Here is a 16,576-nt window from a genome sequence, read left to right as displayed (position 1 = left end):
GTTCGTCACTATAAGCGAGACCTTTCACATTACACATAGTTATTTCATCTTTTGTAATATGAAAATATATTAGTGCGGCTTTAAAATGTTATTTTATAAAACTGATGGTCTTAGAAAATGTGCATATGACTGCATATCAAACGCTTTCTGTTGAAAAGGTGAGCAAATGAAGAAACTTAAAGTTTATATAATAAATACTTAACCCCATCTTAAAGTATAGATATACAGTACATCAGCTCTTATAGCTAACTGACACCTGACAACCTCATTTTCAGAATCTGTCACCTCTATATTGGTATCTATTTCAAGCCCCAGGTGGACTGGCCACATGTTTACTTCTCCCATTGACCCAAATTCCTTTTAACAGCAGGGAGACCAAGCACATAATCAGCGCAGGTAGTAGTTCAGTGTATCAACAGGATAGATTAAAAAAAAGCACCCGAGAATGAAATCCTCTCTGAACGTCTCGGTTTATTAGGAATGCCTTTCATCATGCATAAGGAGCACCAGATGTTGTGTAAACTGTAGATTGCAGCAGCCATAATGTTTCTATGGTTACAAGCGTTTCTTTCAGCCATCAGGACATCCGCAGAAGTGAGGTGACTTCCTATGCCTGCACTTTCACACTTGTCCTAACTTACACACATAGTGAGTTTCAAATTTTCAAAGAAGACCATGTCTGTAGCCACAAAGTGCTATATTGGCTGGTAACTCAAGGAGGAATCATTTTATTGGAACGAGTTTCTTATTTAACATTTTTTACACTGTCAAATGTTATGTCAAAAACAGCAACATTTTTGATTCGCAACCAAAAGTTTTTGTGACACAAATAAAATTCTCAAATCTGAGAACAAAACTAACAAAGCTGAGAATTTGTTTGCAATCCAAATACATTTTTTTCTCAGTTTATGTATTTTTACTTAGAAACTTGATTTTTTTATTGCTGCACGAGAAATTTGTTCTCAAGACAGTTTTTTTTTAATGTTTGCATTAAAAAAGACACAAAATTACCTTCATACCCACTGGATGAGTTATCTAGTGCCATCAACACATCAACATTTTTATTTGTGTAATACTTTTGGCTCTTGGTGTACTTGTCTTATTCTTTAAAACAAGACCTCGGTGCTGATCTTGTTTTAAAGATCAAATTTAAAGATCACAACAGCCCGTTACTACTACTGATATACTGTTCAGTAGAGGTCTTGGCACCATCTAGAAGGAAGACTTAGTGCTCTTCAAGGTCTCCTATGAGTGTTCTTACCTCTCCCATTATTGTGAAGAGCAGGCAACATTTTTCAGTTAATCCTGTCTTCATATAGAAATGAGTAGGGCAAAGATTCACCCTTTATACTTCTCCACTCACTAAATGGATGTCAAAGGTGCCAGAAATAGTCTTTTATCTTGATGCTTAGAGGAAATTAGAAGAACTGCACTCACAACCGTTTTATGTCAAAAGCCTAACTCGGCTTGATTTAAGTGAATACATTTGACAGTGAAGAAACGCTAGAGAAATTTCCACAGGATCGTTTTTTTTATTTATTTTTTTATTTTTTTATCTTCAGAGTCAAAAACAAAGGCTCTTTCTCCGTCCATCTATTTCCCCTCCTGATTTATGATGCATTTCCCTCAGGTTTTCCTTCTTCTGTCTTCTCGGGGCCTTGAGCATTGAGCTGTTCATGAATATTTCGGGCTTGACAGCTACCTCACGTGTTGGGCGCACATGCTCGCTCGCATGCATCTCGTGTCGCTGCCTTCCAGCCTGTGAGTGGATTTCCAGGGTGCCAGACACGATACACAACTGCTGAAATATTTAAACATCCGATCATTACCGTGATTGCCATGTAATTACACATGCTCATTTAGTATTCCACTTCAATATAGGCGGACATGTGCTTGCATAGATTTACATCGAGTGTGTGGGTGTGTAATATTTACACACCGCACTCGTCTGTGCTCTCGTGCACAGTGTGACAGTGTGTGTTTGTGTTCCCATGTAATCTTGGTTTGAACCAGGCTCTGTGTATTTTTGTGATCATGTGTACGTGTTTGTGTGTGTTCACAGCTGCTGTCTCTTGGACTTGGTCCTGGAACACCGTCATTTGTCCTCCCCTCCCAGCAGCTCAATACAAATACAGTGAAAATTGAAAGCATTATGTTGAGCACATTGCTACTATGTCCAAAAACCATCAGAGCTCGCTGCTGTTAAGCCACTCCTGTGCATGCGGTTACATAACAAGCTTATCTCTGTTCTTCTAAGTTTACAGGGAGAAGGCAAAAGTCACCTCAAGAGTCCATAATTTGTCCAAAAAGTAATTTCTCTGAGGAGCCTTTGCAGGACGTTTTACTGAAATACTGATAGTTTTGTCTACATCGACTTTACGAGTGTTTGCTATCAGGCTAGGACACAAAAGTGATCCTAAATTTAAGAACAGTTTTTTCAAAAATTCTATTGTTTACATACTTTCCATTAAACAGTTATGTGAAACATTGTACTGCGGATACCAAGTATAGATAAATGATCATGAACATTGTATTTGATACAAAACTCCTTAATTTACTAGATTACAATTTCCCATTTAAAATAGTTTTTATTATTATTATTATTGTTTTTACCTATTCTGTGATATTTTGTCTTTGCCACAATTTTGAAGTTAATAAACTGAAATATTGAGTATTCTCTAAATTCTCCTCAGAGAACATAGTATCCAGATACTGCTCAACTGTAGAATTATTCCCAATGTCTCCCAAGAAAACCTTCCCAATATAACTGTCAGGAGTGTCTCATGACAATAACACCATCCCCGTGATCTTACACTACCGCACAAGGCAAATGGATTTATGCGGTTTACATTAAATCTTTGCTATGTGAACACTGAAACTAAACAGCCTCATAGTTAATAGAAACAACAATAAAGTGTTTTTATTTATATAGAGGGAAGGGAAACCACAGCATAAACCATCTCGGTACACTTTACGAAGTAAGATCGAGACCTTATAATAATAATATAGAAAGAAAAAAACAAGTCACTAGTTCCCACGTGCCCCCTGTCTGCCAAGAAAACCCTCACAAGGCACACCACAAGGCAATATGGATTTATGCTGTTTACATGAAATCCCTGCCATGTGAACAGAGAAACTAAACAGCCTTAACAATAAGATAACTTTCAGTACAATAATTAAGAAATATTAAGATTACACTGGTACTAGCATTGCTGTTTTAATGGGGATTTTAAAAAAGAGAAAGAAAAAGATTATATAATTTTGCATACTGCCTTAATGTGGTTACATTAGCAATTGAAAAGTCAAAGCATGTCATCATGGGGAAAGTCCCTTGGAAATATTAGATTTTTCTTTATACTTACTGTTCCAATTATTGCATGGCCTCATGAGGAATTGTCCTCGGTAATAATTTATGTTTAATTTTGACTTAGTTTTAGGTGATTCATTCAGTTTAATTTATATTGCAGGAAATCCCAACATAAGTAATCTCAGGGTGATTTACATATTAAGTTTGAGACTTTATAGTGATGTGGAAAGAAATACAACAAGTCAACAATTCCCACATTTGGTAACAGAAAGGTGTGTGTGGGGGGGGGGAGAAACTCCCAGACATACTTACAGAAAGGTACAAGGAGGAAAACACACAAACTCCAAGAGATAGAAGACACAATGTTGATAATGACCTGCAATAATGGAGAGTGAAGGAGAGATCAGACGCAAGGTGCTCAGTGCATCATGGGAGGTCCCTCAGCAGCTTCGTTCCTATAGCAGCATAACTAAAGGATGGCTCAGGGTCACTTGAGCCAGATGTAACTCTTAAGTTTAGTAAAAAGCAAAGTTTTAGGGATAATCTTAAAAGTCGAGAGGGTGTCGGCCTCCCAAACCCGAACTGGGAGCTGGTTCCTGAAAGCCAGAGGCTCCCCCTCCCTTTCTCCTGAATTGATCCTCATTCAACCACATTTATCTAATTGGTTCATTACATTTTTTTATTTAAGGTCTGTGCTCATACATTGTGCAAAATGATGTTTCTTTTTGTGCTCTTCAGACAATAGCCTCAAGATAAAGGACCTTTGGATAAAATCTCATTGTCATCTGACTTTAGTCTACTTTTTATTGATATTTGTCATCATAATTTTTTATTTCCATGATTTTTTTATATCTTCATCTTTTGCTCTTAATGAATTAAAGGTGCAGTTTTCCATCGCTATTTAATTCTGACTCCCTTTTGCTTCTCAGATAAAGCCTTTTCAAATCTATCATCTTAAACTGTTCTGACCTTTTTAATCTGATCTCCTGTTTATTAAGATAATTACAATATCTCTACAAACTCTGGACACTGTGTGCAAGAACCGCAGGAGGGCACCGTCCTTGAACATGAAAGAACATGTAACGACCTCATCAGTCACCAATAATCAAATTGCTCTCATAGTTGATTAGATTATACTCCTTGGGGCATCCTAATTACTAAATCAGTTGTGGAGAAGCAGCTGAACCTGATGACCCTTCCAGTATGATTTTATATTTGGCAATGAGCAGGTTTACATCCTGAAGTGGATCTCTTTGTATTCTTATTAACCATCCTTCAGAAGTCACAGTTTAACTTTTAAGAAATACCTTTTTGTGTTTTTCTGCCTTGTTGTTCTAACTTCTTACTTTTCCCTTCTCACCTTTACAGGAGGTCCAACAGCAGCAGATGTTTAAAGAACCTTATGGACTCAACCTGGCTGAGTTTCCTGCTGAGAAAGACCTGCGCATTTATGAAAGGTACATTTCAGCTATCACTATAAAGAATTTAGTAGTCGCTAAGGCCGAGCTGGCTTTTATTACAGAAAAAGTTCGAAGGGATGAGAAAGGTAACAACATCTGTAATAACATACATTCTGTGGCAAATACAACCTCAACACAACTTATCCCTGATAAATTTTAGTTCTACAAAGATAATAATGAGTTATTAATTCTATATGTTTGTTGTTGTGATTGTAGTTTGTGCTGGTGTGGAACTACACAACATTTTATTATGAAGTGTTTCTAATGTTTTTCTCACCCCATTTACAATCACAAGGAGGGAAGAATATTAGAGACACATTTCCCTTTAATGCAACACCACCAGTAGCGACAGCCTCAGCACTAAATATATAGCTGAAATAACACTTCCAAAGAGAAACTGAACATTTTCATATTCATAAATGTTTGTGGCAGATGTGTCCTGTTGGACTGCAAAATGACAATACTGCATTTTTTGGAAACCATGGAAAAATGGCCCCATAAAGGCATTAAGATAGTGGCCATGGTAATCAAGTATATTATCCTGACCCAGAGTGATGCATAGATACATTGACATCCTGAGAGCCACACCACCGGCCTGGCTTGAAAAAAAACAACCTAGAAAAACTAATTTAAAACCTAAAAACATAATTTTCAAGAATCTAAATTAAGCCAATATGATTGTGCGTTGGATGTAATCAGTTTGTGGCAAAGAGGTGTTTTTGGAAAGTGACAAACACACAACTCTGGGTACATATCTGTCTTTTCTCCTCTCAAACATCCTCCTACTGGAGCTGACCTGTTTGTTTGCTCCTCAGCTCTCTGTATACTGTATGTCTGGCATGTTTTTTGGTGTCACGTTGAAGCAAATGCCTGTAAAATGGAAAAGCTTCAGCCTGATTTTCTGATTGTCTCTGCCCGGAAAAATGAATTTCTTTCATTTTGTTGTCATTGACAATACACCCATTTCCCAAGACGGAGAGAGGCAGAACAAGCAGTCAGTGTCACCCACCCCCCCAGGTGATGTGGGTCATTTGGAAAAAGGGACAATGTCAAGTCCACCCTGCTGTGTGCATCACACTGCTCTTTGTCCACCTCTCTCTTCCTTTAATTTGTATGTCCTTTTCTATTTCATTTTGTCCTTTTTCCCTGTTTGCTTCCAACAATGTGGAGCAGCTTCAGTAAATAGCCATCACCAGGCGGAGATACTGAACACAACTGTCTGTTCTTTGGAAGCAGACTCAGTTTGATACAGTATGATGCATTTGATGGAGCTCTAATAGCTTTTTCTCTCACTCTGCTCACTTAAAGCCACAGAGGATACCTGGTCTCGTGTAGTATTTGAGTAGTGAATGTATGGTCATCTCTTTCAGGATATTTAAAAAAAAAAAATGTATATGAACAAGTGCACTTTATAATCCAGCAAATACAGTGGGGTCCAAACCATGTGGAAAATGTGTCATTTTTTTCATACAAACCTTAAAATAATCAGAAATTCTGTGGAGAAAAAAAATCACACTGCAGCAAGATAATGACCCCGAACACACTACAAAGCTTTGAAAGAACTACTTGAAGACCATCGAGCGCTGACTGTCAACCCCATCGAAATATGGTGCCAGTTGAAGACATAAAGATTATAATGTTGAGTTTCTGTTTTAAAGGAGGTGAGGATTCAACTTATTGGTCATTAGTGCAGATGATGACAATCACAATCACATCAACATTTGAGTTTCAAGATTCACTGATTCAAGTACAGCGAAGTGGCATTACACTTATCAATTTTGTAAAGACTTTCAGACAAATATGCAAGACAAATTAATACAATGCGATGCAAACAGCAGACACGCTGCATTTTTAATCTCAAATTAGACTTTTAATGTTTCCTAAAAAAAAAAGTGTCTTTGCTCTTGATAAAAAAGAAAATATCAAACAACACAAACTGAGAGATAGACTAAAACTTATATCAGTATTTTGACAAATGATCTACATACTGCATGTATAAACATAGCATTGCTCATCGATGTGTGATAGTAACTTCATTGTGGCACTGGCCAATGTAACAACAATAAACTCATTTATAACAAGCAGTTTATTTTGATGAATCAATACAAGATTACCTGTGATCCTTTGTTTATCATTATTTGTAATGAGGTCCTTTGAAATCATGCACGCTAATAAGTTAAAAAAAAAAAAAAAAACACACTTCATGCTATGTTTTGCTAACAACTAAAATGTCTCAGTTTGTATCCCATCAGACTTTGATGACAGGTGCAGTTATGATGTTTTATTGAAGCAGGGGCGTTAACTTTGGGAGAAAAAAAAAAAAAAAATCCAAATCCTAGTGAAGAATGTTGTTCATATCCTCCTACTGTAGTGGCACATAATCAGAACGAAATTGCATTCATTATTGAAACTGTAAGTTGGAACGGCTCCAGAGATGTTAGCTCCAGCCAGAGCTCAGCTAATTAATGCATTAATATTAAAAATCATAAACAGGAGCCAGAGGGGAACTCTCAACTTATTGTGTCATAGTGAGAGAAAAATGACCTGCAGGGAAATTTAACGTTTGGTGATGATGTGCTTTGAGCATTAGAGATCTCAACAGACATGTTTAGCAAAGAAGACAAAATGAAGCTGACATTTGAAGGGTTCTCTGGAGCCTGAGTAACTCTGCTAATGCCAATTCTATTTTTTAATTTCTCCTCACATGGGGAAGAGAGCAGAAGAGACGAACACATGTTCACACATATTTGGCTTATTTTGCAGGGATCATTTTCATTTTCTGTTTTTTTTATTTCTTTTTTTTCTGCAGGTTTGCGCGCTTGGGCGAGAGCCAGCACACAGTGGAGAGAACTGAACACATAAACGTGGCAAACATCATCTGTTTGTGAGTAAAACATGAGATGCATTAATGCAAGAAAAACAACAAGAAAAAAAGCATATATATGTACCCAAAGTCAATGATCCTCACTCACGTGTAATGTTATGCATTTTAATATTGGTTTGTAGATATATTCTGACCCTTTTCAATACCACTCAACATTTCCAGTAGCCTTGGGACAAGGCTTGCACTGAGGTCTCTGGCGAGGCCTCTAGCTAGAAACTGTTTCATCGTCATGTCTTAAAACCCACTGCACCTTCGTTACATATTCCCTGCGGTTTCCCAGTTAGTCCACCCTTCACCTTCTGCAGCAGTGACCCAGTTGGTCATACATGGAGTTTTTCCCTCCTCAGCCAGATTCAAAGTTCAACCACACGTGTGACGACAATGTGCAGCCATAGAAACGCATCAGCAATTTTCCTCTTTTTCTTCTTTCTTTTGAGCAACAAGGCAGATGCGCACACACAGTGACAGCATTACGCTTCTAAACCCTCAAAAGCAAATAAGTTTATTTCCCAATATTCAATAAATACCTCATTATATTATAAATGCTCATTATTTATCGAACTTTACTTGACTCAAGTATTTCCTACTTGAAAACTTTACTCTCGAGTTTCACAGCATCTCGGAGGTATTGCACTTTTTTACTCCACAAGCACTATAACTACTATTTATTCGATTTGTTTCCAAGTTTATATATAAGAGATTTGATGAGCTGATGAAATATGAAGCACTCTTATGGGTCATCTTGCCAAAGAGTATATAAAGTTAAAATTTTAGAGTTGCTGCCTTCTGCTTTAATGCATCCATAGTGATAATGCAGTAATATGTTATAACAGTCATGCATTTTGACATCAACCTTTACATGTATGGAGCGTTGGTTTATACCGTGTGGCTGTTTTCTGAATCTGAACACTTCCTCCAACACTTATAAGCTCACACACCTGCCATAAATCTTCATATTTGCATCACTATACCTCTGTTTTATAACGGGTAAAAAGGTGTCACGTGTCCAGTTTACACAACAATAAAGACAAGAAGGCAAACAAAGACAGGAAGTAAACAATTCTGAAAGTCATTTTGTGGAGTGCACAGATCGCTCGGTATTCTTTGTTGTCAGACAAATTTAACCTCCCATTCAAGAGAAATAACCCTTTGAGCTTTACAACATGAAAAGTGCTACATCAAAGTCTTTTGAAGGAGAAACAGCTTCGACGCTGCAGAAGCACGAGAGGAGACACGCGGTCGTTGTGTTGTTTAGCTCTGAAAATACATCCAGGTTGCCAGATAGGTTGGTGGGTGCGCTGCAGTTTGATGGAACATAAACAGACATTATGTTACTATGGAAAAGAGGAGGACAAGAATAATTTCACGTGGCAGAGTTGTCTTCCTCGTGTTGCACGTTGCCGTGTGTGAACGTACAGGTTGGAGAGAGAGCGAGCGCGCGGGTGAAAAACCTGTCCACTGTTTTGTAAGAAGGACCACAAGTAGGAAGGTTTATCAATTCCAGGCATTTCCTAGAAAACCAGATGGAGTCAAAGGTCGCCATTCACAGAGAGAAAGTTTGAAGGTCATGTGAAATTGAAGAGGGTTAAAGGTTAAAGTCAGTGAAAATAGGATTTAATCATGCTGGCAAAGACACAGTGAGGACAGTAAACTAGGGATAGAAGAAATTGTTATTAAAAAAAAAAGATTTGGATGAAAGAAGCAGAAGCAAAGTTATTATTATAACAATAAACTGCTTCATGTCCTGATGAACTAGGTCTCAGAATAATGTTACTAAACCCCACATGAGAAAAGCTTAAATACTTATTGGCGGGTGTCCTTTCTGTCTGGGAATATGAATAACTAAACTGAGAGTCATCTTACAATGATGGTGACATGAAAACCGGTAACTTCACGAAAGAGGATTAGAGGATCTTGGATGATATGTCTCGGATCTCTTTATAGTGTTGACTGCGGCTTTTTTTAAATTTTATTTTAGTGCTGTCCTCCAGCTTGTCATGGCTGTCTTTGACCATGTGATTTTAATTGTGTCCATACCATTTCTAATAGAACAGGTGACCGTTATTATTCACCCCTCTAAGGTGGCAGACGTATAGTTTAATTTGTGTGTAAGAGAAAACGCAGTCAGGAGGGAATCGCAACGTCTTTTCAGCCTCGTTCGGTTGTCATCTCTCTCTGCCTGCTTCCTCACCTTTCATCACTCTGGCTATTCATTAGTCTATCCGTACATTGTTATCATCCTCGTGTCGGGTCCACAGGGTGCAACAGGTGTGTCGGTTGTTGTGCAACAGTGCTATTCTAAGATGTTACAGCACTCCCAAGTGTGTTTTCACTGTTTGGGGCCCCTTAGTCTGTCTTCTCCCCGTGTAGTTCCTCTATTGATCCATCGGACATAGACAAAGCTGACTCAACTGGTGGAGATAAAAACAGAAAGGATTTGAATACCTTGGAGGGTTCCTGTTGAGAAGCAGCAGTAAGATGGAGAGATATATTTCCTTCCTAGATGATAATGAGAGCTTTTGAGTCGCAGGTGCAGATTAACGGACACTAAAAGCTGACTATAAAAAGATCGGTTATTTCATCACTAATCAATGTGTTTTTCTATTCGGTCCAGCAGACATCAGAAATGTTATGTAAGGTGTTTTTTTATTTTTTATTAAGACTACAAATTGTAGTTATGATATAGAGTTGACATGCAATTTGTGAGAATGGGGAGCCCTTGTCCAGTGAGGTGGGCGATCAGAATCTATTTCTAAAGTAGCTCCAGTAAAAACTGTACACACTGTCCAAAGTGTCACTTGGACTGTCCAAAGTAACAACCAGACGTTTCTGGAAAGAGATGTTGCAGTTGAATTTTCTAAATGTAATTTTTTTTTTAACTTAAAACTCAATGAATTCAACTCCTTTATATTGATGACATTTCAGAGTCCGATGTCTCCAATTGAATCAAACGATCTAAAAAGCCAGATACCACTGCAACTGAGCGTTTTCCTTTTTGTTTTATTTCATTTGTGCACTTTATGTACCTTTTGGTAATTTGAAAGAATCAACACTTTAAATGAACTCACTTCTATGAAGTACTGATTTCTATTTTTTTAAGCATTATTATTATCTGCATATTATGATCATTTATGGTTCAGGAAATTCTGATGATCCTGCATCCATAAAAATAGACACATCTTTGCAGTGAACCAATTAAAGTACCTATGGTAGCCCGTAGGCTGAGTTTGATAACATTTTATCTCTAGACCGTTGCCTTATTTTTTATTTACTTGAGTATTTAGCTCGGGTACATCCCTGCAGTTAGGGATGAGATGAGTGCTCCACTGAAACGAGTACGGATAATGTACTTTTGACGAGTATCATCCAAGTAATTGTGTCAATATCCGTGTTGATGAAGGCTTCGAACAGACACCAGCTGTGTCCACACAGCTACACACAGAGGCCCGCTTCCTCGGTGACAGACTGCTCCAGCTCTGCTGAGACAAAGCATCAGTTTACCTTAAAAAAAAATCTTTAGTTGAGGAGTCCATGGTGACACTTACTGAGTTCATAATTTATCTCGGGGGAGGGTGAGGGGAGGGGCGGGGGCTTTCTCGATCTACCAGAGCCTCTGCTGTGGCTTTCAAACAGCCTGTCATCAATTTGAAATGCAGCCATGTCTGAGCAGCTTCTCACTGGGCCTCAGCTGCTGTTGAACTGTCTGTCTGAATGGATGACCTGACAAGCATGCAGTTGATAATCCCCCCTGAAGATCATGAGACATGCTTTACAGGCTAGTTTCTGCGAAAATATGAGTAATTCTGCTGTAAAAGCACCCGTCTCTAACATCCTCGTGTTGTTTCCATTAACAGCTCTCTTACTGACCTGCTGCCAGCAGCAGCTTTTCAACAGGTTTTGCTGGTTAGATTAAACGAGTTTTCTGGCCCTTGGTGTATTCTTTAAAAAAAAAAAAAAAAATGTCATTGATGTGAAAAAGGTTAGCTTGTTCTCCTACCACTACGTGATTTGTCTAAAATTAGTTCTTATTTACATTCATTGTCTGAGCGTGCGTTCGTCTTTTTTCCCCCCCTCCTTCTCAGAAAGCCAGTGTCCTGCTTCCCGGAGGACAGCATCTACGGCGCGTCTCCGCCGCAGGTCGACCGAGACAGCTGCGATGTGTTCGAGAGCCATGTGTTGATGGGTCAGGGCCAGGTGAGGGCGCTGTGCAGAGAAGACATGTTGATGTACAGGGAGTACATCAAGAACAGGTACTTGTGAGACACTGATAACAGGAAGTGGATCTCTTGACTGCGAAGATTCTCAGTCGTCCAGGTTACAAAGTCCATCCAAGTGTTATCCTACGAGACCGACGACCTCCAGCAAGTCCAGATGCCTTCAGATGAGATGAACCGGATCTCCATTACCAGTATGGACGGCCGGGATGATCAGCTACAACTCGGCAACCACATTTCAACTTTAAGGCTCTGAAGGTGTTTCAGCTTTAAGATTTTTTGTTTGCGACTCCGAATGATACCAAACGAGAGGCTTTTTATTTATCATCAGGAAATCATCGCTGTTTTTTAATTTCTACAGTGAAAACTGTCAACAATTCAGATAAGCGAGCATGAAGAACTCCGATGGCCCTCCAGTTTGACAAAATTATGTTTAAAGAGAGATGTTCTTTTTTTTCATGCTAATCATTTGTGTTTTTTTTTTTTACCGTTTTGAAGTTGTAATACTGTTATGTCTTTTTAATTTATGCACACAAGCCTTTGCAAGACATGGTGCTTTTTATTTGTTTGTTGTGTCTTTTTCAAATTGGTTCAATTTTAATTACAGCTTTTTAAATTGATTTTTTTTTGGTTAATTGTATGCACATTTTAAACATAAAATTATGTAAATACTTTTGAATCTTAAATATTGGAAACATTAATTAAGGACTGCTGTAACGCCACTGTTCTATAATGTCAGCTTTTTCTGTGGAGGGAGCTAGAATGTTTTTTTGTTGTTTTTTTAACAGAAAACCTGCGTTACAATCTGGAGTTCTGGGGTTTGAGAAAGTCGGAAAATTAAAAGGGACGTTATTTACAAAGACTGTTAGATCGCACTGTGGCAAATGTAGGATCCAGCAGTTTGAGTACCAAATGTATCGTGCCAAAAAACAGAACATCACGACTTCTGCTTAGGTGAGACATTTTCATTACACAACTTAGTCGTACAAGTAAATGTGTTCAGATAATGTGCTTTTTTTTTTGTCGACAGTGCACCATGCAATTTATACAAACTTGATTTTTTTTTTTGATACCTTGATATTTGCCGTATTATCAAACCCTTACCGTAGATAACAAAATTGCACAGGGACTTTATTTTGTATTATATTTGAGCCGTCAGCCAATTATTGTGTACAGTAGCCCTAAATTAAACATGTATTTATTAACATGATGTGACAGATTTGATTGCTGTTGCCTTTAAGCAGTGTTCTGCACTGTATTTTTTTTTTGTTTTTTGGTCTTGTCCTCTTGCATGTCGGGGCGCCATTGTTCTCCATTCTTTGTACACTCTTCCTTTCATGCAGCCTCTGAAATTGTTCTTCATCTCTCCCATCCTCCTCGCCCTCTGTCATTCCTTTGTTACCCATTATACATTCACTTTTGTTCCGTCTCCCACTTGTCTCCTTTCTCCCTCTCTCGCCTCGCGCTCGTTTAGTACTCAGCTTTCAACACACGGGTGTTGGAAAATGTGAAATGTGATGAAGACCGCCTTCCCTGTATTACACATTCAGTCAGCATGCTGGCTGACCACTGGTCTCTGCATCAGTGCCTCGTGAGTCTGCGGATGTGGAAGTAGGGGAGTGGTGCCTCGGCATGTGCTCTGATGTGATGGACAATGGTGGAGGAATTAGAGAAAAAAATAACTGCTTTTTTTGTGGTTTATTTAAAACCAAATTATCTCAAAAGATGAGGAGGAGAACAGATATGTTTTTCTTTTTTTCTTCCATCCTCTGTATTTTCAAACCATGCAGCACTGTCATGATAATTGGGAGCTTTTAAGAGTGCATTACAGATATCTATAATACAATCCGGTAATGATGCATCTAACTTAAAGAGAAAAGAGCCTCTCTGCTGACTCAGTAGAAGAATGTACTTCTGCATTGTTGGCTGTTACCTTCACAAGACCACTACAGGCATATGAAGGAAGTCAGGGTGCTTTGCTTTTGTTCTTACCTTGGATGCTACAGTATCACAAGTTTCTTATAGTTACTGACGTATGTCTAATTTTTGTTTGCCTCATTGTGGATGACAACCTCACACCCTCAGTTTTCATGCTCTACGTTTCATATGCCGCACAGTAAGTCAAGATTCTGCATTTCCTGAAAATCTTGTTAACAGTAAGGTTCAACAACAATGTCCAGGTTTTATACAGGCAGTTTTTTGCTAGATTTTCACACCACACCAGCAGTACAACAGTGAATCCTTGAAGATAACCTCCAAGCAGGTGAATGTTGAAAAATGCCCTGATTTGCAGCACAGTTTTTGCCTGATATGACTTTTAATTATCTGGTTAAAAATTCTTAATGACATCTTCACCTGTTCCCTCATCCAAAAAAAAAAAAAAATCCAGATTCTGTGAACATGTGAATATTTTTCTTCAGTGAGGTTTAACCGCTGCTTATCACATTATTGGGAGTCCATTGTCTGTGAATGTGCAGTGCAGCTTTAAAGTTTCCACATCACACTTGTTTAAGTTGTCTGTTGGACCAGTTTTGCTTGCCAAGCAAGTTGTGATATCACAAATCCCACCTTCAACTTTACCATGTTTATGAAAATAGACTTAAGTCTCCGGGTCTGAAAGGTAAAGCCAACGTGCAAGTGACATAAAGTGCAGTACCACTGAGGGCCACTGGTTCCATACAGGCTGTGGCTCCATAGACTCCCATTCAACTTCTCTCACAAAATACAAAGGCAATAATTTTGTTTTCACGAATCATTTTGGTGTCATTCGCTAAAGTCACTCTTTCCCATTAGTTTTTTGGCAGTACAATAAAAACAAAATCTGTCATTAATTAAATATTAGGCCTCAAAAAGTGAGATGGTTAGGGGCGTGTCTGGTTTGATTGATAGGCTTGTTGTACAGGCAGTTTTATACACGTTCTATAGGTGGGCGGGGCATAGTGTCTTGGGGTTCCCAATCAATTCGAGTCCAAATATGGTCACTTCCGGCTCCAAAACACCAAAGCGGCGATGGCCACAATGTCGAACTTGAGGCTTCAAAACTGCAGTTCACGAACCGGTGGGTGACATCACACCAGGTGGCCACTTGCCTTGACTTGTTTTAAGGGACCTTGTTCTGCTTTCAGTTGAAGAAAAATAATCTCCTAGTTTTAAACTCCGTTTCAAACATACATCCTTCTGTATAGTCAACCTCAAACATCCAGGAGAAGTAAATAAGAATTTTTTTTTTTTAATGAAGACCATCTGGTTTCCTCTGTTCTGAAAGGAATCACATGCAATTCATAGAAAGACATCATTAGTTTAAATTTTCAACCACTGTGGTTGCTAAAACTTTACAAAATGCCAACATTAGGAATAATTCTGACTATTGTTTTCATAATGTTGCTGCTGCACCACCGTACTACCATGTAATTTTCATTTTGGCTGGCTGGATTGAGGTTTTCGTAGAGCTCAGTTTGCAATCTTGGGCCCCAAGACCAAACCTAAAAAGAAAACTTTTATTCCTCTATTTGCCAGTAGTTCTATTTTTTTTGTATATCTCCCTACGTGAAGATCTAAATACGCTCTTAGAAATCATTTTAATTCCGTTTTTTTAAGGAGAAGGGGGACAAAACGGTAACATGTAAAGACAAGTTTAACAGAATGTGCCATAAAAGTAAACCGTGTGTTACTCATAAGTGCAAATGAAGAAAATATCCAAATTCCCCCACAGATGAGTTTCATTCCATTTCCTGCCTCTGCTCCTTCTTCCACCAGATGTTTCATCAGTATTACTCTCACCCTGTTGAACAATAACTCGCTTGAAATAGATCCACCGTCCATACGATGTTATCTTTTCTACATTTTCTTTGTCAGTGCTCCCTTAAGGGCCTTTTCGCAGCCTCATTAGAAACCTTACTGTTTTGTTGTTGTGTTGTTGTTTTTTTTACGGCGTAAATATCACAATTAGGGTATTCTTTCACTCAGGTGAGTCACTGTGCATGTGTGTTTGTGTATAAGCACGAGTGTATGTGTTGTTGCAAATGAGAGCTCTGCTGTTTGTGTTTGCAAGCAGGTGGGCGGTCGACAGTTGGGGTTGGTTTCCCGAAAGAGGCCTTTTTATGTATTTTTTCATCTTGTTTTTATGTTCCTGATGGCAGGTGTCTCATTACACTGAAGCTCTCGGCGCACATGGGTGTGGATGAATAAATGCATCTAACCACTGATATTTTTCAGCAGCTAATCCTTTTTAGTCCTCACAAAAATAGAGCACAGGTTGAATGTTTGAATTGGTAGTGCAGGTCTCCATTTTGGTGCCAATTCAATTCGTTTTTTGTTTTCTTTTAGTCCTAGAAATCAATCAGAAATCATTTCAAGATGTGTTTTCTGGTCTTGTGTGTGGTTGGGTATCTACCTAAATCTTCGCCATGACTCACTAGGCACTTCATGTGACTGCTTTGCTTTGAAATGAAGCCCCGAGTCCACTGACAAAAGGTGGCCAAACAGCTGTTGCCTAGAAACCAAAACTGGTCACCATATTGCTATTCCGCTTTGAATGTCCCCCCTTGTCTCTCAGCATTTAATTCTTTGACATTTAATTGAAGAGTGAGATATAAACAAGCTTGGTAGCCATAAATATTACATCCTGTTCAAATTATTACTGATACATTTTAAGCAGCTCTGTAAAAACGTTGCACATTTCTGTCCTTGCATCATTTGTTTGTCGTGTTCA

At 38.5% G+C, this 16,576-nt stretch overlaps 1 protein-coding gene across 3 annotated transcripts in view; it reads left to right on the top strand.

The window, feature by feature from the left end:
* Positions 1-13,072, top strand: part of fig4a (FIG4 phosphoinositide 5-phosphatase a) — a 42,195-nt gene extending 29,123 nt beyond the window's left edge. For all 3 annotated transcript variants that reach the window (XM_069158236.1, XM_069158237.1, XM_069158235.1), the window contains 3 exons: positions 4,676-4,764; positions 7,577-7,651; positions 11,734-13,072. In XM_069158236.1, coding sequence (XP_069014337.1) covers positions 4,676-4,764; positions 7,577-7,651; positions 11,734-11,911 — 342 coding nt within the window. In that variant the 3' untranslated portion in view covers positions 11,912-13,072. The remainder of the gene's footprint in view (positions 1-4,675; positions 4,765-7,576; positions 7,652-11,733) is intronic.
* The last annotated feature ends 3,504 nt before the right edge of the window (positions 13,073-16,576 follow it).

Source organism: Embiotoca jacksoni, unplaced genomic scaffold (genome assembly GCF_022577435.1).
Source record: "Embiotoca jacksoni isolate LCO1_2020_lvr unplaced genomic scaffold, fEmbJac1.0.p SCAF_23, whole genome shotgun sequence".
Lineage (NCBI taxonomy): Eukaryota > Metazoa > Chordata > Actinopteri > Embiotocidae > Embiotoca > Embiotoca jacksoni.
The sequence above is the reverse complement of the archived record's forward strand: the minus strand, read 5'-3'. Positions and strand labels throughout refer to the sequence as shown.